Source organism: Schistocerca cancellata, chromosome 1, assembly GCF_023864275.1.
Source record: "Schistocerca cancellata isolate TAMUIC-IGC-003103 chromosome 1, iqSchCanc2.1, whole genome shotgun sequence".
Taxonomy (NCBI): Eukaryota; Metazoa; Arthropoda; class Insecta; order Orthoptera; family Acrididae; genus Schistocerca; species Schistocerca cancellata.
The window spans coordinates 65,254,816-65,278,352 of record NC_064626.1 but is presented as its reverse complement, the minus strand read 5'-3'; the positions used below and the strand labels follow the sequence as shown (position 1 = coordinate 65,278,352).

The following is a 23,537-nucleotide window of genomic DNA, read 5'->3' as shown; positions in this document are numbered from 1 at the left end:
TTGGATGTACTGTAACTTATCCTGAATTATAATTTCCAGACTTCAGCAAGTGAACAAACAACAAAGTAGTCCGAAGTCAGAATGTGCACACCACTAAACGTTAGTTTGTGTTCTATTTGAAATGTGTCATCTGTGCTTGGAATTATATTGTGTCTTCGTGACTTGCATGTCATAATCGTTAAAATGGATGAGTATATAGTGAAATACAAAAGGACTTCAACTGGTAATTGTGATTGTGATGGTGATATCGAGTCGACAGCGCGTGGCAGTAGAAGCGATCCATCCTCGGCAGCTTGTGACAATGAAATCCCTATTGCTATTTTTGGAGCAGGAGCAGGAGCAGGAGAGGCACCACAGGACATTTTAATTTCCACTGTCTACACTTTTACAAATAAATTCATAAAACTTTGTCAGCATGACCAGGAAGGATTCAGAATTCACATTCATAGCAGTGGAAGTTCGAAAACATAACGAAGTAATTTTTTTTACATGTGAAATTTCATCATTTTTTTCACTTACTAGTGGCAGCATTTGTTGCTATAGGTACACTTTTCTTCATAAGTAAGAGAGATGGTTCGATGAATTTTGCACAACATACAAACCATACTTAAAGGTGTATGAAACTCTAAAATTTTCCAAATCTATTAAAAACTGTGGTAAAAATTGAGGTAATTAACTACAAAATTTGTGTTTTTTCTAACCATGAAGTTTAAAATACAACAGATCATTCGTTTTTTCATAAATTAAATAAATTCTAGAGCTTAATACACCTGTAAGTATGGTATGTACGCTGAGCAAAATTCATCGAAGAATCTCTCTAACTTATGAAGAAAAGTGTACCTATAGCAACAATTGCAGCCATTAGTAAGTGAAAAAACTACGAAATTTCACACATTAAAAAAATTATTTTGTTATTTTTTCGAACTTCCACCTCAATGAATGTGAATCCTGAATCCTTCCTGGTGAAGCTGACAAAGTTTTATGAATTTATTTGTAAAAGTATAGACAGTGGAAATTAAAATGTCCTGTGATGCCTCTCCTGCTCCAAGTCGGCCCGTTTGACATCCTACCCCCCCTTAAGTCTCCCCACTGTTTCACGCCCTAGAAAATTCCCATTAAAATTAGGAGGTAGTGACAAGCATAATTCGTGAGATATTTAAGAAAAGTTGATTATTTTATACCACTAAAAGTACCTGCATTTAAACAGTTGCCATCGCTTCCACACCAAAAAAAAATCCCTTCCCCTAAAGCACAGCCACCCAGGGATGGTGTAATTAAAGTGATGGCTGCTCTCTTGCCCAGAACCATAAAGGCTTTCACAGACAGGTACTGTCCCCCGTACATAGCCTGAAAACAGATTTCCCATGCCACATCCCCACACACCCCAAATCCTTCTACCACCCCCAAGAACTAGTTACAGAGGAATTACCCACCCTGTTACCCAATACTCCCCTGGACTGGAACAACTGACCCATATCCTTCATTAGGGCTTTGATTACCTATCGTCATGCCTTGATATGTGAGACAACCTGTCCAAGATCCTTCCCACCAGGCTTATCCTACACCATCAAAGGCGAGGCCATGGGCATTTTGTCTCCATTCACAGATAATTTAAACATTTCTGTAATCCTCCTTGGCCTCAACCTTTATTACCCATTGACCTCACCTACCTAACACCTTCCCTGTTCCCATTCCAGCCCTACACAGCCCTCTATTCTACCAACACACCCAGTCTTTTTACTTCTCTCCTTTTCCGCTATCCCTCCCCCCATCCACCGTATAGCCTCCCGACTACAGCTACCTGACCTACCCTCTCTCCACCTCGTCCCTGCATGCTCCCACAAGCAGCACTTTATCATCCCCCACCCCTACCCTGTTATGCCTCTCCCTCCCTTTCCCAGCTCTCTCCTTACTCCCATCACTCAGTAGCCTCTCTCACCATGCACTGTTGCTCGCAGGCTGGCTTCAGCTGCCAGAGATTGTGGCCACATGTGCGTGAGTTGTGTTTGCCTGTGTGTGTGTGTGTGTGTGTGTGTGTGTGTGTGTGTGTGTGTGTCTGTGTGTGTGTTTTGTCTATTTTCTACAAAGGCTTGTTTGCTGAAAGCTCACTTTCAGACAGTCTTTTTGTTGTGCCTATTGGCGACTTGGCATCTCCGTTATATAGTGAGTAGCAACTATACTTTTCATAATAATGTTACATTCCACCATGGATTTCCCATTTTTTGATTTTGCCTCATGGCTTTTCTTCCCTCCTGTAACCCTGTGCTGTTTTCCTCTGTTATTCTAATACATTACTATACTCAGTGTCTATCCTTCTTTCTCTTCTTTCCTGTGTTTCTCTTGTCACCTTTAAAACTGCACTACACACTCTACTTACGAACAACACTGTATCAAATGTCTCGGCCACGCACAACAGATGGCTACAAGACCATACTGATTGTTGGTGCAGCATCTCATGTTCCATGTTACTCCTGCCGATATCATTAATCCATACCTTCTAATTGATCATTCTTCCTGTGTCACTCTCACTTATTTTTGCGTGTTATTGCCCATGTCTTTCCTGTGCCACACTAACTAGTATCTCATCCAACCAACCCCTTCCCCACTCATCACTCCTTTTCCTCTCTATTCTTGTTTGCACTTATTAACTTCACCTTTTCTAATCACATCTGCCAAACCCCTTTTTCACACTTATCTGACCACAGACAAGCAGCCCACATTACAATCTTTTTATTTAATTTTTCTTCAATCCCATTGTGTCTTCATGCCAATTTCAGTTGCTTTTCACCTTTCACTATCGGCCTACTCCATAAGATTTCATCTTGTTTCCCCTTACTTCATCCTTTTCGTGATTTTTTCCTCGTGGTTGGGTGTATTTTTGTGCATTTTGTTTGATGTAATTCTACATTACATGCACATTTTTATGCATTTTTGGCCACCACCATGGATCTCTGCTCCTTCCATCTGCGTCAATACAGAAGTTTCCTTATCTATAGCCAGAACGCACTCCCGTATACTGTTTCTGCGTTGTTGCTTGGCTCATTGAATCCCCCCAAATGGCCTTACCAACAAATTACCCCTCTCTTGCTGTCACACTTCCTTCCACAATGAACTCCGTCTGTTCAGATTCCGCCAATTCTGAACCCTCACTAACAAAGTCCTACAAAACCATATCAATCAGGCACAAACCTCCTTGCAATATCTTCTCTCCATCCATAAAATTCCTCTGTTATGCAATCCTGAATGCCTGGACCCCATAACTCACACTGAAACTCTTGCCCTCCAGGAACTAGAGCAATATGTACAATGCCACCTCAAAAAACTCTCCACCATGTTCGCTTCTTGCTCCTGCATTGGACTACCACAATCAACCACCTCTACAACAACCTCAACACCTCCCCCATGTCCCCTCATAGTTGACAAACAATGTCTCGCAGACCTACAACATTTGCCCCACCCTCCAAAACTCCCTACCACCACCACACAGAATCCAGAACCTAAAGGGACCAAAAACACACTCATGAACCTTTCTTCCAAATGCCCTAGCCCCACAGAAGTATCAGTCCTTTGCAAAGGCCTCAATTTTTGACCCACCCCAAATTCAATCACGCAGGACCTATATAAAATGTTCTCTCCTTCTCCCGGCCCCTACAGTGGAGACACTTTTTCGCCACCTACTCTACCAATAAGACTCAACCAAGGACCAACTCAGTTCACTTCTCCATCTAACAGTGATCCACCCCCACTGCCCCCAAATCACCCCTGTTAATTTTCCCCAAATCCCTCAACATGCAAACTAACCTTACATCTGCAGAAAGAACAGCAATCTACCACCTAAAAATGGATCCCAACCTTACAATCCTACCTGCTGACAAAGTGTCCACCACTGTTGTTCTGAACTGCAGGGATTACCTGGCAGAAGGACTCTGCCAGCTGCCAGATTCATCCACCTACAAACCCTGCTACACTGATCCTATAGCAGATATCCAGCAGGATGTCTAGTGTCTCCTCATCCCTACCACTCCCTGCACTCCTACCTTCTACATGCCTCCTAAAGTCCATAAAACCAACAAACCAGGATGCACCATTGTGGCCAATTACTATGCCCCCACTGAGAGAATCTCTACTCTCATAGACTGACACTTTTATCCTATTACCAACAATCTACCATCTTATATAAAAGATACCAACCATTTCCTCCACCAACTCTCCACAGTTCATGTTCCTTTACCACATGGTGCCCTGCTTGTCACTACTGATGCCACCTCCCTTTACACTAACATCCCTAATGCCCATAGCCTTACCCCTATTGAACACTACCATTCCCAATGCCCAATGGATTCCAAACTAACAAGCTCCTTCCTAGTTGCCACAACCAACTATATCCTCACCCACAATTACTTCTCCTTTGAAGGCATTACCTACAAACAAATCTGGGGTATGGCAACAGGCATCCACATGGCACCATCCTATGCCAACCTATTCATGGACCATCTAGAGGAATTCTTGTTAAACACCCAGAATCCAAAATCCCTCACCTGGTTCAGATTGACTGATGACATCTTCATGATCTGGATCAACCCAACAAGCCACCTTCCACAACGTTGAACTCCACCTCAAAGATGGCTCCATCAGTACCTCTTATCTATATCACACCTACCAACCACCAATAATACCTCCACTTTGGCAGCTACCACCCATTCCATACCAAGGAGTCCCTTTCATGTAGTCTATCCACCTGCGGCCATCGCATCTGTAGTGATGAGCAGTCCCACTCGAAATATACCAAGGTTCTCACTGGGGCCTTCACAGACTGTAATTATCCTCCCAACCTTGTACAAAAACAGATCTTCCGTGCCTTATCTTTCCAGTCACTCACAACCTTCCAAAGTCACACTGTCTGGCCACAGTGGAGCATTCCCTTCATGACACAGTACCACCCAAGGCTGGAGCAACTGAATTACATTCTCTGCCAGGGTTTTGATTACCTCTCATCGTGCCCTGAAATGAAAAGTATCCTCCCCAATATACTTCCCACCCCTCCCACAGAGGTATTCCACCACCCACAGAACCTACAAAATATCCTCACCTATCCCTACACAACCTCTGCTCCCAACCTATCGTCTCATGACTAATATCCCTGTAATACAGCTAGAAACAAGTCCTGTCCCATACATCCTCCCACCACCACCTACTCCAGTCTAGTCATAAACATCACGTATCTCATCAAATGCAGGGATACCTGTGAAACCAGTCATGTGATCTACAAGCTAAGCTGCAACCACTGTTCTGCATTCTACGTGGGCATGACAATCAACATGCTGTCTGTATGCATGAATGTCCACTGTCAAACTGTGGCCAAGAAACAGCTGGACCATCCTGCTGCTGAGCATGTCACCCAACAAGATGTTCTTCATTTCAGTGACTGCTTCACAGCCTGTGGCATCTGGATCTTTCCCAACAACACAAGCATTTCCGAACTGCACAGGTGGGAACACTCTCTGGAATATATCCTATGTTTCTGTGACCCTCCTGGCCTCAACCTTCGTTAGTCATTGTCCTTACCCATCCAGCCCCTTCCCTGTTCCCATTCCAGCACTACACTTGCCCTCTATTCCACCAATGCACCCAGTTGTATTACTTCTCTCCTTTTCCGTCACCCCACCATCTGTCTGACTTCCCAACTGCACCTAGCTCCCCTGCCCTCTCTCCACCTTGTCTCTGCACACTCCCACAAGCAGCAGTTTATCATCCCCCATCCCTACCCTGCTATCCCATTGCCTTCCTGCTTCAGCCTCCTCGTTACCCCAAACACCTTGTTGACTCTACATGATGCACTGCTACTCTCAGTCTGGCTTTAGCTGCCAGAAAGTGTGGTTTTGTGTGTGTGTGTGTGTGTGTGTGTTGTGTTTGATTTTCAACAAAGGTCTTGTGGCTGACAGTTCACTTTCTGACAGTCTTTTTTCTTTTTGTTGTGCCTATTTAGACTTGGCATCTCTGCTGTATGGTGAGTAGCAACTGTCCTTTTCACTGTTAATTTTATATATATATATATATATATATATATATATATATATATATACACACACTCCTGGAAATTGAAATAAGAACACCGTGAATTCATTGTCCCAGGAAGGGGAAACTTTATTGACACATTCCTGGGGTCAGATACATCACATGATCACACTGACAGAACCACAGGCACATAGACACAGGCAACAGAGCATGCACAATGTCGCCACTAGTACAGTGTATATCCACCTTTCGCAGCAATGCAGGCTGCTATTCTCCCATGGAGATGATCGTAGAGATGCTGGATGTAGTCCTGTGGAACGGCTTGCCATGCCATTTCCACCTGGCGCCTCAGTTGGACCAGCGTTCGTGCTGGACGTGCAGACCGCGTGAGACAACGCTTCATCCAGTCCCAAACATGCTCAATGGGGGACAGATCCGGAGATCTTGCTGGCCAGGGTAGTTGACTTACACCTTCTAGAGCATGTTGGGTGGCACGGGATACATGCGGACGTGCATTGTCCTGTTGGAACAGCAAGTTCCCTTGCCGGTCTAGGAATGGTAGAACGATGGGTTCGATGACGGTTTGGATGTACCGTGCACTATTCAGTGTCCCCTCGACGATCACCAGTGGTGTACGGCCAGTGTAGGAGATCGCTCCCCACACCATGATGCCGGATGTTGGCCCTGTGTGCCTCGGTCGTATGCAGTCCTGATTGTGGCGCTCACCTGCATGGCGCCAAACACGCATATGACCATCATTGGCACCAAGGCAGAAGCGACTCTCATCGCTGAAGACGACACGTCTCCATTCGTCCCTCCATTCACGCCTGTCGCGACACCACTGGAGGCGGGCTGCACGATGTTGGGGCGTGAGCGGAAGACGGCCTAACGGTGTGCGGGACCGTAGCCCAGCTTCATGGAGACGGTTGCGAATGGTCCTTGCCGATACCCCAGGAGCAACAGTGTCCCTAATTTGCTGGGAAGTGGCGGTGCGGTCCCCTACGGCACTGCGTAGGATCCTACGGTCTTGGCGTGCATCCGTGCGTCGCTGCGGTCCGGTCCCAGGTCGACGGGCACGTGCACTTTTCGCCGACCACTGGCGACAACATCGATGTACTGTGGAGACCTCACGCCCCACGTGTTGAGCAATTCGGCGGTACGTCCACCCGGCCTCCTGCATGCCCACTATACGCCCTCGCTCAAAGTCCGTCAACTGCACATACGGTTCACGTCCACGCTGTCGCGGCATGCTGCCAGTGTTAAAGACTGCGATGGAGCTCCGTATGCCATGGCAAACTGGCTGACACTGACGGCGGCGGTGCACAAATGCTGCGCAGCTAGCGCCATTCGACGGCCAACACCGCGGTTCCTGGTGTGTCCGCTGTGCCGTGCGTGTGATCATTGATTGTACAGCCCTCTCGCAGTGTCCGGAGCAAGTATGGTGGGTCTGACACACCGGTGTCAATGTGTTCTTTTTTCCCAGGAGTATATATATATATATATATATATATATATATATATATATATATATATCTGCTTGTGTGTCTGTATATGTGTGGATGGGTATGTGTGTGTGTGCGAGTGTATACCCGTCCCTTTTTCCCCCTAAGGTAAGTCTTATGGAGTCATTCCAATCCCGGGAGCGGAAAGACTTACCTAAGGGGGAAAAAAGGACAGGTATACACCCGCACACACACACATATCCATCCGCACATACACAGACACAAGCAGACATTTGTAAAGGCAAAGAGTTTGGGCAGAGATGTCAGTCGAGGCGGAAGTACAGAGGCAAAGATGTTGTTGAAAGACAGGTGAGGTATGAGCGGCGGCAAATTGAAATTAGCGAAGATTGAGGCCTGGCGGATAGCGAGAAGAGAGGATATGCTGAAGGGCAAGTTCCCATCTCCGGAGTTCTGACAGGTTGGTGTTAGTGGGAAGTATCCAGATAACCCGGACAGCGTAACACTGTGCCAAGATGTGCTGGCCGTGCACCAAGGCATGTTTAGCCACAGGGTGATCCTCATTACCAACAAACACTGTCTGCCTGTGTCCATTCATGCGAATGGACAGTTTGTTGCTGGTCATTCCCACATAGAAGGCTTCACAGTGTAGGCAGGTCAGTTGGTAAATCACGTGGGTGCTTTCACACGTGACTCTGCCTTTGATCGTGTACACCTTCCGGGTTACAGGACTGGAGTAGGTGGTGGTGGGAGGGTGCATGGGACAGGTTTTACACCGGGGCGGTTACAAGGGTAGGAGCCAGAGGGTAGGGAGGGTGGTTTGGGGATTTCATAGGGATGAACTAAGAGGTTACGAAGGTTAGGTGGATGGCGGAAAGACACTCTTGGTGGAGTGGGGAGGATTTCATGAAGGATGGATCTCATTTCAGGGCAGGATTTGAGGAAGTCTTATCCCTGCTGGAGAGCCACATTCAGAGTCTGATCCAGTCCCGGAAAGTATCCTGTCACAAGTGGGCCACTTTTGGGGTTCTTCTGTGGGAGGTTCTGGGTTTGAGGAGATGAGGAAGTGGCCCTGGTTATTTGCTTCTGTACCAGGTCAGGAGGGTAGTTACGGGATGTGAAAGCTGTTTTCAGGTTGTTGGTGTAATGGTTCAAGGATTCCGGACTGGAGCAGATTCATTTGCCATGAAGACCTAGGCTGTAGGGAAGGGACCGTTTGATGTGGAATGGGTGGCAGCTGTCATAATGGAGGTACTGTTGCTTGTTGGTGGGTTTGATGTGGACGGACGTGTGAAGCTGGCCATTGGACAGGTGGAGGTCAACGTCAAGGAAAGTGGCATGGGATTTAGAATAGGACCAGGTGAATCTGATGGAACCAAAAGAGTTGAGGTTGGAGAGGAAATTCTGGAGTTCTTCTTCACTGTGAGTCCAGATCATGAAAATGTCATCAATAAATCTGTACCAAACTTTGGGTTGGCAGGCCTGGGTAACCAAGAAGGCTTCCTCTAAGCGACCCATGAATAGGTTGGAGTACGAGGGGGCCATCCTGGTACCCATGGCTGTTCCCTTTAATTGTTGGTATGTCTGGCCTTCGAAAGTGAAGAAGTTGTGGGTCAGGATGAAGCTGGCTAAGGTAATGAGGAAAGTGGTTTTAGGTAGGGTGGCAGGTGATCGGCGTGAAAGGAAGTGCTCCATCGCAGCGAGGCCCTGGACATGCAGAATATTTGTGTATAAGGCATCAATGGTTACAAGGATGGTTTCCGGGAGGTAACAGACTGGGTAGGGATTCCAGGTGTTCGAGAAAGTGGTTGGTGTCTTTGATGAAGGATGGGAGACTGCATGTAATGGGTTGAAGGTGTTGATCTACGTAGGCAGAGATGCGTTCTGTGGGGGCTTGGTAACCAGCTACAATGGGACGGCCGGGATGATTGGGTTTGTGAATTTTAGGGAGAAGGTAGAAGGTAGGTGTGCGGGGTGTTGGTGGGGTCAGGAGGTTGATGGAGTCAGGTGAAAGGTTTTGTAGGGGGGCTAAGGTTCTGAGGATTCCTTGAAGCTCCACCTGGACATCAGGAATGGGATTACCTTGGCAAACTTTGTAAGTAGTGTTGTCTGAAAGCTGACGCAGTCCCTCAGCCACATACTCTCGACGATCATGTACCACAGTCGTGGAACCCTTGTCCGCCAGAAGAATGATGATGCGGTCAGCCTTCAGATCACGGATAGCCTGGGCTTCAGCAGTGGTGATGTTGGGAGTAGGATTAAGGTTTTTTAAGAAGGATTGAGAGGCAAGGCTGGAAGTCAGAAATTCGTGGAAGGTTTGGAGAGGGTGATTTTGAGGAAGAGGAGGTGGGTCCCGCTGTGACGGAGGACGGAACTGTTCCAGGCAGGGTTCAATTTGGATAGTGTCTTGGGGAGTTGGATCATTAGGAGTAGGATCATATATATATATATATATATATATATATATATATATATATATATATATATATATATATAAAGAAAGTGGTGAGACTAACCAAACAAAAGCGCTGGCAGGTCGATAGACACACAAACAAACACAAACATACACACAAAATTCTAGCTTTCACAACCAACGGTTGCCTCGTCAGGAAAGAGGGAAGGAGAAGGAAAGACAAAAGGATATGGGTTTTAAGGGAGAGGGTAAGGAGTCATTCCAATCCCGGGAGTGGAAAGACTTACCTTAGGGGGAAAAAAGGACAGGTATACACTCGCACCCACACACATATCCATCCGCATATACACAGACACAATCAGACGACACAAGCAGACATGTCTGCTTGTGTCTGTGTATATGCGGATGGATATGTGTGTGGGTGCGAGTGTATACCTGTCCTTTTTTCCCCCTAAGGTAAGTCTTTCCGCTCCCGGGATTGGAATGACTCCTTACCCTCTCCCTTAAAACCAATATCTTTTTGTCTTTCCTTCTCCTTCCCTCTTTCCTGACGAGGCAACCGTTGGTTGCGAAAGCTAGAATTTTGTGTGTATGTTTGTGTTTGTTTGTGTGTCTATCGACCTGCCAGCGCTTTTGTTTGGTAAGTCTCACCACTTTCTTTTTAAATATATTTTTCCCACGTGGAATGTTTCCCTCTATTATATTCATATATACATATATATATATATATATATATATATATATATATATATATATATATATAACTATAATAGAGGGAAACGTTCCACGTGGGATAAATATATATATATATATATATATATATATATATATATATATATATAGTTATAGTTATAATATAAGGAAACATTCCACGAAGGAAAAATATACCTAAAAACAAAGATGATGTGACTTACCAAATGAAAGTGCTGGCAGGTCGACAGACACACAAACAAACACAAACATACACACAAAATTCAAGCTTTCGCAGCAAACTGTTGCCTCATCAGGAAAGCGGAAAGACTTACCTTAGGGGGGAAAAAAGGACGGGTATACACTCGCACTCACACACATATCCATCCACACATATACAGACACAAGCAGACATATTTAGACAAGCGGGTTTCCGCTCCCGGGACTGGAATGACTCCTTACCCTCTCCCTTAAAACCCACATCCTTTCGTCTTTCCCTCTCCTTCCCTCTTTCCTGATGAGGCAACAGTTTGTTGCGAAAGCTTGAATTTTGTGTGTATGTTTGTGTGTCTGTCGACCTGCCAACACTTTCATTTGGTAAGTCACATCATCTTTGTTTTTAGGTATATTTTTCCTTCGTGGAATGTTTCCTTCTATTATAACCATATATATATATATATATATATATATATATATATATATATATATATATATATATATAAAATAGAGGGAAACATTCCACGTGGGAAAAATATATTTATATTTAAAAAGAAAGATGATGAGACTTACCCAACAAAAGCGCTGGCAGGTCGATAGACACACAAATAAACACAAACATACACACAAAACTCTAGCTTTCGCAACCAACGGTTGCCTCGTCAGGAAAGAGGGAAGGAGAAGGAAAGACAAAAGGATTGGGTTTTAAGGGAGAGGGTAAGGAGTCATTCCAATCCCGGGAGCGGAAAGACTTACCTTAGGGGGAAAAAAGGACAGGTTTACACTCGCACACACACACATATCCATCCACACATACACAGACACAAGCAGACATTTGTAAAGGCAAAGAGTTTGGGCCCAAATATATATTTCGCAGCAAACTGTTGCCTCATCAGGAAAGAGGGAAGGAGAGGGAAAGACGAAAGGATGTGGGTTTTAAGGGAGAGGGTAAGGAGTCATTCCAGTCCCGGGAGCGGAAAGATGATGTGACTTACCAAACGAAAGTGCTGGCACGTCGACAGACACACAAACAAACACAAACATACACACAATATTCTAGCTTTCGCAACCAACGTTTGCCTCGTCAGGAAAGAGGGTTTTAAGGGAGAGGGTAAGGAGTCATTCCAATCCCGGGAGCAGAAAGACTTACCTTTGGGGGAAAAAAGGACGGGTATACACTAGCACACACACACATATATCTATCCACACATATACAGACACAAGCAGACATATACAGAGGCCTGAAGGGAGCAAAGCAGAATGACATTTACAGCTGTGATGATACAAATATGATGCATTTATGTCCACATTTAAGCATTTTTAATATCTTTTGAAAAGAATGATGATGGTGATAAAAAGGTTTTGAGGGAGCACAGCAGCAAGGTCTTTAGCACCTGAAATAGAATGCAATGAGATGAGTGTGGAGGAATATAAGAAAATTAGTAACATGGGACCTGCGTATAAAAACATAAATGAGTCCTGAAAGACTTAAACACTCGTACAAAAAGCTACGAGAAACACTGAGTCAAATCCAACACCATGTAGAAGAGGGAGAAAACATGGAAAGAATTAAAAGAAGAAAGCAGATATGTATGGCTGACTGACTGATGGAAGAAAAGGGTGTAAACCAGACAGTCTGCAACATACTAAAATCTTAGGCCAGAATCCAGACATATCACAAAATTTTAAAAGCTTCGCCACACTCACCTCATCATCAGGTAAAATAGAGGGCAGACCCCCACCTAGATTTCAGGCATCACAGATGGGAGGCTCCTCTCGCCGGAGTAAAAAGCCTTATGTGAGGGGACAGTGGCCAATGTGGAGGTGGGTCAGGGTTGCCTCATCACGCCAGAGTGACTGGCACATGGATCTCCATAACCGGACAGCTGGCTTCACCAACAGCAACTTATTGTCTGTCACCACCTGCCATTCTCCTCCCATAACTGCAATGATCTGTGACCCATCAGCGAAATGGCAGCACGGAAGGAAATGGTGCATTTTGTATGATATGTTCCCTGCAGGCTTCCTTCACTGCTTTGTCAGCCTGTTCATTCCTCCAAATTTCCACATTTCCATGTTACCCAGCAGAATGACACTTCCTCCCCCACCATTGTCGGAAGTACAGTTGGTAGTGCATGAGCTGCACCAATTTCTCTGCTGAATACAAGTGTTGCATTTTAGGGCATTATGAGAATCAGAGTAGATGAGAAATTGTTTGCCCTGAAGATGCCTCATCTGCTCCAATGCCTTCAGGATCACATGGAGCTCTACAGAAAATACAGTATGGGTATGGGGAAGACGAATCCTGAAGAGATGGTTGGACGAATTACATAACAGTCAACAAAGTCCCTTGTTGGGAGCCAACCTCACATGACTGTAAAACCACGATGCCTTGATACAATCTAAAATATTATAAAACAGAGACTGAAATGTAAAATTGGAAATGCAATCATCCATCAAATTCATCAAATCTTAAACAATGCTGGGCCTCTGTAGGAGCTAAGGAGGAGATCTGCTCCAACTTTGGTGTAAAACATTAAAACCCGCCACACCCACCTCTAACATGCAGTCCACACGAATCCCACAGGGCCTCATCGCTTGTCACAGATTATGAAAAAGTCTTTCCATTGGAGGCCGAGTAACAGTAGGGTACACAGGTGTATATGGCATTGATGGCATTGACAGCATCTTATATGGCTGGCTCACACTGAGTAGCCGTCACCTGATGTGAAGTGGCAGCTCAGCAGCCTCAGCACAGAGGCTCAGTATGGAGCTAGCGAAATCCCTTCATTGTGCACTAAGTCCAATATCTTTAAATAAGATGGTCTTGCAGGCCTATACACCATGCGCCCATAATTGATCCACGACCGCAAGAAATCTCTGTAAAATTGGAGCAGACAACTCCTGTCTGCCCCCCATGAATTGTGGCTAAGGCATTTTAAAATACTCAGTGCTTTGAGAGACTATCTTTTTAGGTCCTTAAGGTGTGACACCACATAAGCTTCAAGTCAAATAGGCCCAGAAACCTAACCGTATCTTTAAAATCAAGAAAAATGTCCCTCACCCTCAACTCAGGGAAATTGAGAACAGAATGGGAACAGTTAAAAAGAAATCACACAGACTTCTCGGCTGAAAACTTAACACCCCTCTACTCTGCCCATTCATCCAACTGCTGAAGAGTGAGTTGCATCTGATGTGTTGTCGTTGCAAGGCTTGAAGAGGAACAAAAGACAAAGAAGTCATCTACACACAAATAACACTGTACAGGACATTTAACATCTGATGTAACACTATTAATAGCTAAGCCAAAGAAAGTCACACTTAAAATACTACCTTGAGGGACACTGTTCTCATGCTCAATGCAGTCATGTCACTAACTTGATTTTGGAAATACCCTGGAGAGATGAAGGACCACATAAAAATGGGAAGATATCCATGAAAACTCTATTCATGGAACTGCCTGACGATAAGAAGCCTCCAAATAGTATCGTAGGCCTTTCTGATATGAAGAAATATACTCAGAAGATGACGGTGCAGGAAAGCCTGTTGTATAGGTGTTTTCGGGAAGGCCAGCTTATCAAAGGTGGAGCAATATGTCCTGAACCCGTACTGAAAGCGACTAAGAAGCTGCCTGGATTCTAAGATTCAGATAAGGTGGCGGTTGACCATCCACTATGAGGTCTTCCCCACACAGTTAGTGAGGGCAACATTATGATAACTTCTTAGGCATGTGCAGTCTTTTCCAGGTTTTAAAAGAGGAATTAAAACTGCCTCTCGCCACAAGTAGGGAAAGTAACCTTATGCTCAAGTGACATTAAAAAGGGTTAGGAGGATTTCTTTGCTCCACCCTGATAGGTGCCACAGCATACTATAAAGGATCCTATTGTGGCCAGGGGTTGTGACAAGCTGCAGACAGTGGAGAATCTAGCTTCCAGATGGAAAAGGAGCACTTGTATTCTTCATCAGTAGTTTAGCAGACGGACCAACTGCTCCTCTAAGCACACACTATCATGGTGCCAGTAAACTGGATCCTGATAGGTTGTGGTGGTAACTGTAGCAAAATAGGCCACCATAGTCTGAGAAATGTCTTGTAGAGGAGTTTGGAGACTTCCATTCTCATTACAGGAGCCACCGGTCACACCCTCCTCTCTCAAAAATTTTCCTCATAGCCTCCCATGCAACTACACTTTTAGTGGAACTATTTCCTGACCTCTTTTGTTTTCCCTAATAATTCAGTGATATTTTTCCCTTACTATCCAAATGCTACGAGGTCCTCTCTAGATGGCCAGCATTTGAACTGATGGAGAGCCAGCCGCCTGCACTGGATTGCAGTGCAGCATTTGTCATTCCACCAAGGGACAGCTTGCCTTTTCAGCAGGCCTGAAGACTGTGGAATGATGCTTTAGCAACACGGTGAATGACATGGGTAACACAAACCATCCATTCCTGGACAATGTTGCAGTGTTCAAACACAGCGATTTGGTTGTAAAGTGTCCAGTCTGCCATACAAAGTGAATGTCTTTCTGGTACCACTCAGTCTGGCAGATGAATCTAGATTGGGAATTGATGACTTGAGTACAAATCGTCAACTGCTTCCCACTGAGCGGTGTGTGCGAAGATCAACGGCAGTGAATAATCTCAATGAAGTGCATGTTCTGCTCCATGTTCAACAACATGCATGTGACAGAGCCCCAAAGCACATTATGTGCATTCAAATTGCCACAGAAGGTAAAGGGGTGGGGAGCTGAGTAAGAAGGTCACAGAGAGGCTCTTTATCAAACCCTTCATGTGGGGGCAGGTAAAGTGAACATACCTTCAACTGATGACATACGTGAACCAATAGAGCACTTGCTTGCAAGGCTGGTTGTGAGGGAGAGAAGCGAGGAGTGGTAGACGTTGTTGTAAAAAATGGACACTTCTCCTTTAGCTCTCTCTCCACTGAGGTTGTCCTCATTGTTGACAACATAGCCATGTAGCTCAGGAGCATCAGAGGATTTAAAATTTTTCTCTTGAAGATAAGACTCACTGATCTACCCTGAGTTAATGGACGAGTTCCTCCACATGTATCCTGAAACCACTGAAGTTCCACTGCAGTATGGAAGCCATTTTAACAGTAAGGGTTCACTCCATCTTCTTTCCTTTCCTGTTCCTCCATGGTAGCGAGACTGCAATGGAGGGAGAGGTGGGGTGGGTCACTTGAGGAACTCACTGGTTCCCTTATGACAATGCCGACATCCGTACCAGCGATGGTATGGTCGTCATTAGATCCATCCGATGGCTTTGGAGCAGATAGCTTTCTTCCTATGTCTCCTGTGACGGTTTTGCTATCTATACTTACACTATGTTCAGTAACTTTCAATGTTTTAGTGATAGGAAGACTAGGCTGCAAGACCACTGGTGCAGGCTGGCAACTGCATTTACAGGTGCAGGTTAATGTTCTCTGCTCAATTGCTACAGCCTGAGTACTAACACAGACCTCCTGGGCAATCTGCTTCAATGTTGAAGCAAAAGACTTAACAAAACTTTGTGGCTCAGAGGCCTTAAATTCTTTCTTCACGTCAGTGTAAAAGATACATTGGGTGACTTTTAATTTCCTGAATATTCTTTTCTTCAGCAAAGGCAGTATAGTCCTTGTTCCTAACCATAGGGGCATGGGAACAATTAACACACCCAGGTGGGGCAGTGCATTGAGAACACTGCTTGTGTCCCATGTTAGCACATCGTCCACATGTTGCCAGACCGTTACAACCCATAGTGGTATGACCGAAGCATTGCCACTTGAAGCAGCACACTGGATTTGGGGCATAAGGTCTGCCCTTAAGGCAGAGAATGCCTGTTACAATATACTCAGGCAGCTTCAGCAGACTGAACAGCAGGATAAATGATACTGACTTTTGAAACTCACTATCAACCCTTTTCATAACTTTCTGGACTTGAATCAGCCTTACACTTTCCCACTTCAGATGCAGTTGTTTTGTATCCATATCCACAATCCCAGCATGTTACATCGCTTTTCATCATGTTTAACTCAGTATACAGCTCACATTCCACAGCCTCTTCATCGATTTGAGTTGCCCTACAAGTGCCTTGAGAGCTCTATGGATATAAAATAGTGACAATTTCTCAAAAGACCCATCCACATGTTTCATGACAGCAAAAACATTATCTACTGCAGAATATGGTCATTTACTTTAATTACTGTCACTGACAGGAGAGGTGACTCAAGTGGACTAGCCACATGAGGCCTCATGATTTTGGGTGTTAATATTGCCCAATGGCCAAACTGAACCACTGGGAATAGAAACAGGTGTCTTAGGCTTCATGGTGTTCCCACGAACAACTACGGAAGAAAGTCCATCCAGACAGATCCCCACTTGCCTGGGTAAAACTTATAGGTGACCGCCAACAAAATGTTGGTTCTACTTTGTTCGTTATTGTCTGTTATTACCCAGTGTAGTGGTACTGTGTGTCATCTGCTCAGCTGAGTGATAACGCGCTTCTCTACCATGCAGCAGACCCCAGTTCGATATTTTCTCCACTCGTGGACAGGGTGTTATGTTGTCCTCATCATCATTTCATGATCACCCACACGCAAGTTGACCAATGTGGCATCACTGCAACCCAGCAACCAAACTTCCCTGGATGCGGCCTCCCGGCCATCAATGCCACACAATCATTTCATTTTACAAGTATTGTGTGATTTTTCTTTCGAGAAATATATGAGTACATAGCGTACAAGCTGCCAGTGACAATTTTTTTCATTCTTATCGTCCATACTTTCTAACATATGAACAACTTTCAAAGAGCCAAAATGTACTAGAACAAATAAAATGTCTATAAAATGCCACACAGTACAATGTACTTGTGGTGAGACAGTCGCAATTCCTGAAATCCATTGCCTGTGGTCTCTGACCTGTTGAAGAGCACTGCAGTCCTGGGTCCATAATGAAAATCCACCGCATTATGCCACACACAGACAGACCCAGCCTGTGGGCAGGTCAGTGAGACTAGATCTGACGGGCAGCACCTGCACATTAGTGGAAAATATTGGGCGTCACATCGGCAGGCCTGATTCATTAGAGATACCCGCAGAAATGGCCTGCAGTTTTGGCCTGTCATGGAAATCCACTCATGCGGCCAGCTATTCACGAGTCACAGACAGCATGTTGATGAAATGAGACTGCGGTGATCAATCCGTGCAACAGATAACTTGTGCAAATACTCTGAGAATCAACAATAATGAGGATAAGTAGCAACTCATTGTGAAGATATCTAGATTTCTACATGCCACAGACAGGCACGTACAAAAGATAGTCACACTCTCACAACTAAATTTTCAGCCATAGCCTTGGCAGAAAACGAGAGCGCACACCCTTGCACATTATCACTCAGACAGAGCTTATGTACACATGACCGCTGTCTCTGGCCACTGAGTCCACAGTCTCTGAGAGTCAGATCCAAACAATCGACTCCTCACATCCCCCTGCCTATCATTGGCAGCAGCTAGGCTACTGGCAAGAAATGGTGGCAGCACTGACTTCAAGCTGAGGGGAATGGTTGGAAGGCGAGAAGCTGTAAGAATGAGGGAGTAGGGAAGCGGCACACATACTCAGCTGCATCCAGCCAGTGATCATGCATGACATCACAGTAACCAAACCACTTCATCTACTGAGACAAAAATGAGATTTACCTTTTTTTTTTCTTTCAAATGTCCCTGATATTTGCCTAATTCCCCTGACATGTTTGAAATTCCCTTATATTCTCTGATTTCTAGAACTTGTGGACCACAAAATGGATAAAAATCAGGTGAAAATAAGGGGAGATTTTATGAACACTCCAACCAAACTACTAATATTGATTTCTTTAATTACTATGAAAGATATGAATGAATATAAAATGTTGATAAATAATGCACAGCACGGCTTCCAAACCAAAAGGTCAACCCAGTCAGCAATATTTGCCTTTTTAACAGAAATAGTAACAACAGTATGAAAAACAACATCCACTGGCTTATATATTGAGTTTAGTATCTTGAATTTAGCTGACCAAAGTGTCCGATCCCACCCATTGGCTTTGACCTGTGATGTAAGGCGGTTTCGGTGTGTGACATTACAACGGTGCGGAATTTAGTTTGTGAGACTGGTGTGTTTGTAGGTGTAATTTTGATGTGATCGGTGGTGCTCTCTGATGGTATGTTTATGTGTTGTGTGTTAGGTGACGTTTTCAGTTTAGTTTGCATGTGTGGCATGTTTATAGGTGGTGTATTGTTGCAATCGGTGTTTCTCTCTGGTGGTGTGTTTATGGGTAGCGTGTTACGTGGCGTATGGGGTTCATTTGCATGGTAGCAACGCACATGTGTGGTATCGGTAGTGACTGTGCTTTCAGTGGAATATTTTTCAGTGAGTTAACGGTTTTGGTTTTGTTATGTTGACGTTATTGTAGTTTTTTTCTATTCATTGTGTGTGAATTTTGGTAAATTACTTTTTTTATGTCTTTGGTAGGTACAGATGTGACTGACAAGATACTAAAATGTAAACTTTCACGGCCGGAAATATCAAGTCCATTATAATTATCCGGGCTGTTATGCCGTGGTCGGTTGATGAATGCTGTGGTGATTCCCAACGTTTCGTCTCCGACTGCGGGAGACCCCTTTGAAGATGTCTCCCGCAGTCGGAGACGAAACGTTGGGAATCACCACAGCATTCATCAACCGACCACGGCATAACAGCTCGGATAATTATAATGGACGTGACTGACAAGGTCAACAGTTTTCGGCTGTCGGCAATGATGGGGGACACTGTGTTGTCTCTAATAAAATTTCTTCAACTATTCGGATTTTTGGATGAAGTCGTGAAGTGTTCAATGTGTCGTAAAGAAATGAGGTTTACTAAAGTTCAGGCATCTCAGACCAGGAACGGCTATATGTGGAGATGTCGTAAGGATAACAGGTCAAGGGAAGTGTTCGATTCCAATTTTGTTGGTTTGTTGTGTTTTTTTGAGGTAGTGATGATTGCGGACGTGGTTGTAGTTTTGGGTTTTATGATTTGGTATTGGTAGTTTCTGTTGAACTATATAGGTCTTCCAGTACCGGGAGTTGCTGTTGAGCTATATAGGTCAAGGGAAGTTTTCGATTCCAATTTGTGGGATCGTGAGCTGCTGTTAGGCTATATAGGTCAAGGGAAGTGTTATTTGTGGAATTGGGAGCAGATGTTGAGCTATATAGGTCAAAGGAAGTGTTCGATTCAAATTTGTGGGATCGGGAGCTGCTGTTGGGCTATATAGGTCAAGGGAAGTGTACAATTCCAGAGGATATTGTGTTTAGTGGAATTTGGGGAGTTTTGTGTTGTCGTTTTTTTTCCGTCATTTTGTGTGGCTGGTATGTGTCTAAATTTGTTTATATTTACTTTGTCCCCACCCAAAAACCCCCAATTTCCCACGCTTGTCCCGTTAGTTTCATTAGATTTTTTGTGGAATGTGTGTGTGTTGGTATCTCAATATATTTTCATGTTCGTGGTCATGGTTACGTAATGACGTCATAGGCACCATATTAGAGCTGTAATGTATGGTTGTTTCCGCCATATTTGTGACATCATGAGTGAAAGCAGACGGGCGGAATCAGATGCTTCTGTATTTGATGTTATATTGATCATGAAAATCTCTTGCATAAATTAAGTAATTACAGAACAAGAGACAAGTCTAAAGGATAGATACAGCCATGCCTCAGAGATCATCAACAGAAATAAAATATAAAGACAAAGTAACACACAGAACTTCTGATTATTGCAGTAATGTGGGGGGGGGGGGGGGGGGGGAGGGGGAGATTCTATTCTGAAGTGCCTCAACAGTCAGTTCTGTGACCTGTCCTACTTCTGCTGTATGTAAATGATTTGCCTAAAAAATAACTTTATAGATGTCACTGATATTCTAATTTGATACACAAAGAGGAAATCTGCAGGGAACTGTCACATCAACACTGCAAAGTTTAGCAAGATGTTTCACAACAGACTTATCATAAACTCTGAAAATAAACGGTGGCACTTAACTTCCACACTACACAAAAACTTCACAATGCAAATCCTGTTTTCATAATCAAGGGGTGAAATGTCTGAAATGTGGGTGGCACAAAATGTTTAGGCTTATGTGTACAAAAGAATCTGAAGTGGGAGATCCACATTAAAAACCCAAATAAAAAGCTGAGTACACTTACGTATGCTGTTAACTGTCACACTGAAAATACAAATTACCGTGGCACTGCAGTCTCTACTTACATGCAGAATTATTTTTTGGGGAATTCCACATTTAAAAAAAAAAAAAGGCAAAGCTGCCAGTTTTGTTTTAAAAATGCTTGTTGAAATAATGTTACCCAGCCACATTCGCGTGAGTTATTTGAAAGTAGAACAGTTCACAACTGACCACTTCTTTTGCTCTGTTTCTGGATTAAGTAAATCTGATTTACCAAATATTGTTAGCCCAATTATATTATCATTTTGTGTTATGACACTTTATATTAGGCCTATGTTACATTATTACGTACTTGTTTGTGTTGAACTTGTAGTCTCACTTACTAACTAATGTAATTATTAATTAATTGCATTACCTGTGAATTGTCCAATACGATATGAAGAGTGGACATGGAAAACATTTTAAGTGCCAAATCTGATATTTGTCATGAGAAGGAAAAAACAGCGTATCTCTATTTGTACCTAACTGATTTGTATCCACAAATACTGAGGTGTTCTGATACCACAAAATTCTGAAGCTCACAAAAAAATTATGTTTAAACAAATAAGAGCATAAATATCTTATTAAGAACATACCATACCAGGAAACTGAAAAAGAAAAAAATTAGCAGCCGGCCACTGTTAACACCGTTATTTATTTACACAAATAGTACCATTGCTGGTTTTGAACCGAAAGTTTCATCTTCAGATGGCTATTCACATTTACAGTACATTTGTTGTTGAACAGGTGATGGCTGTGTTTTTTTCCCAATAACTATTGTAAACAATAATAAACATAATATAAACATGAACAGCTGTTTGAAGACGAACCTGTTGGTTTGAAACTGTTGGTTCGAAACAAGTAATGGCACTATTTTTATGATGAACAGTGGCTGGTTGATGTTTTCTTCTCTGCAAGAATCAGCTTGTATTTTGTGCACAGCCACAGTTTCAAAAATGCCAGTTTTGACAAATTTTAGCAGGAAGAAAGTACTTGTTCCAAATGCCATTGATAATGAAGCATAATTTTTCATTTGTGATAATACAAGTACAGAAATACAGCATTAAGTTTTTAACTAGTAGAACTGTAGCCAAGAAAAGCCATTTCTCATGTTTTTTTACTCCACAGGGAAGCACAGCCTGACACAAAGCCCATATGCCATCTACTAAAACGTTTGTTTCAAAGACATTCTGCATGTGTTGGCACCTGGATCAAGGCTATGTACATGGAACAGATTACCAAGAACAGAATAGCACTGAAAATGCATTTCATGAAAGAGTGTCATTAAGAACGTTCTGTATTAACACTCTTTAGATGTATGAAAAAAATGTACCAAAAAGATTGACTGGGTCAAGTGATAAATAAAAACAAAATGAATAAACACTAATACTGATTTATCTTTGGCAATATTAACACATGTAACTTCTATTTCCCTAAAACTTAGTTTGGAAAGTCCAACAACATTTAATACTTTCTGCTCTATAAGTGGCACATTAGCTTTCTTGCTTACCTATAACAGCTTCCAAGTAATTAAATTCAACATAAATAAGATAATTTAACAAATGATAATGAATGGACAAATTAGGCCTAAGGCCATCATAAAACTCCATATAACTTACTGCTTCTTAAGGGTGTATATCACACATCAGTAGTAAGATTGACAGCCGTAATTACAGATTACATGAGAAATGAATACAGTCTGTTTACCTTTTAGCAATGTAAATGTTTTGTAATGAGTGTTAGTCATTTGAAGGATTACAGTAATATGAAAGAGCAGGAAGAAACAGATGAACGTTATATACATATACCCCATGGCACTGAATCTAATATAGTTCAGTCTAATTTACTATGAAATGGTTATAAGGATAACGAATGAATCCATACATAAGCCTACCTTGGCTGTTTGAGATCCTCTATAACGAACGTCAGCTGATTTCCTTTTATGACATTCCACGGTGCATCTTCATCCTTACACAAGCTGTTTTCCGGACAAGGTACTTTCCGGAGAAAATCATTCTTTCCGTCGTTATTGCACACAGAATCGAAGGCTGATTTATTAATTTTATTAAACATCCTAGTACAAGCTACATCTTTATTTTCAATTGATCTGTTTCCATAATATTCTAAAAAGTAGTTTCTGTCAAGTACAGCTAACGTCACCGGGTTAGAAAAATTATTTTTTGAAGTAATGTTCCCAAATATATAACCTGAAGTGTCTCTTTGGTTATGCATATCGGTTTTCTGAATGCCATATTTCACTAGGAATTTGAAATATTCTTTTGTGTTCCAGGTACCTTTTACGTGCAGTCCACGCGAATTGTGAATAAATAAACAAACAAAAAAGAAAACGTAATATTTCATATTACGTTACTTGGCAAGCAACACAAACACACAATGAACCTTGCACGATTTCGTCGATGTTATGTTTATTGTCGTTGTCTCCTTGAGTATATCAAAACAATTTGTTATCTTTGTCCAAAGGTACAGCAAGGTGGAAGCAGTGATCTTTGGCAGGTGCCGTA

At 43.2% G+C, this 23,537-nt stretch overlaps 1 protein-coding gene across 1 annotated transcript in view; it reads right to left on the bottom strand.

Annotated features, from left to right (window-relative positions):
* Nucleotides 1-23,515, bottom strand: part of LOC126165064 (integral membrane protein GPR180) — a 71,535-nt gene extending 48,020 nt beyond the window's left edge. The window contains exon 1 of the mRNA XM_049920290.1: nt 22,910-23,515. Within this exon, the coding sequence (XP_049776247.1) occupies nt 22,910-23,376 (467 nt within the window). The 5' untranslated portion in view covers nt 23,377-23,515. The remainder of the gene's footprint in view (nt 1-22,909) is intronic.
* Between the last annotated feature and the right edge of the window lie 22 nt (nt 23,516-23,537).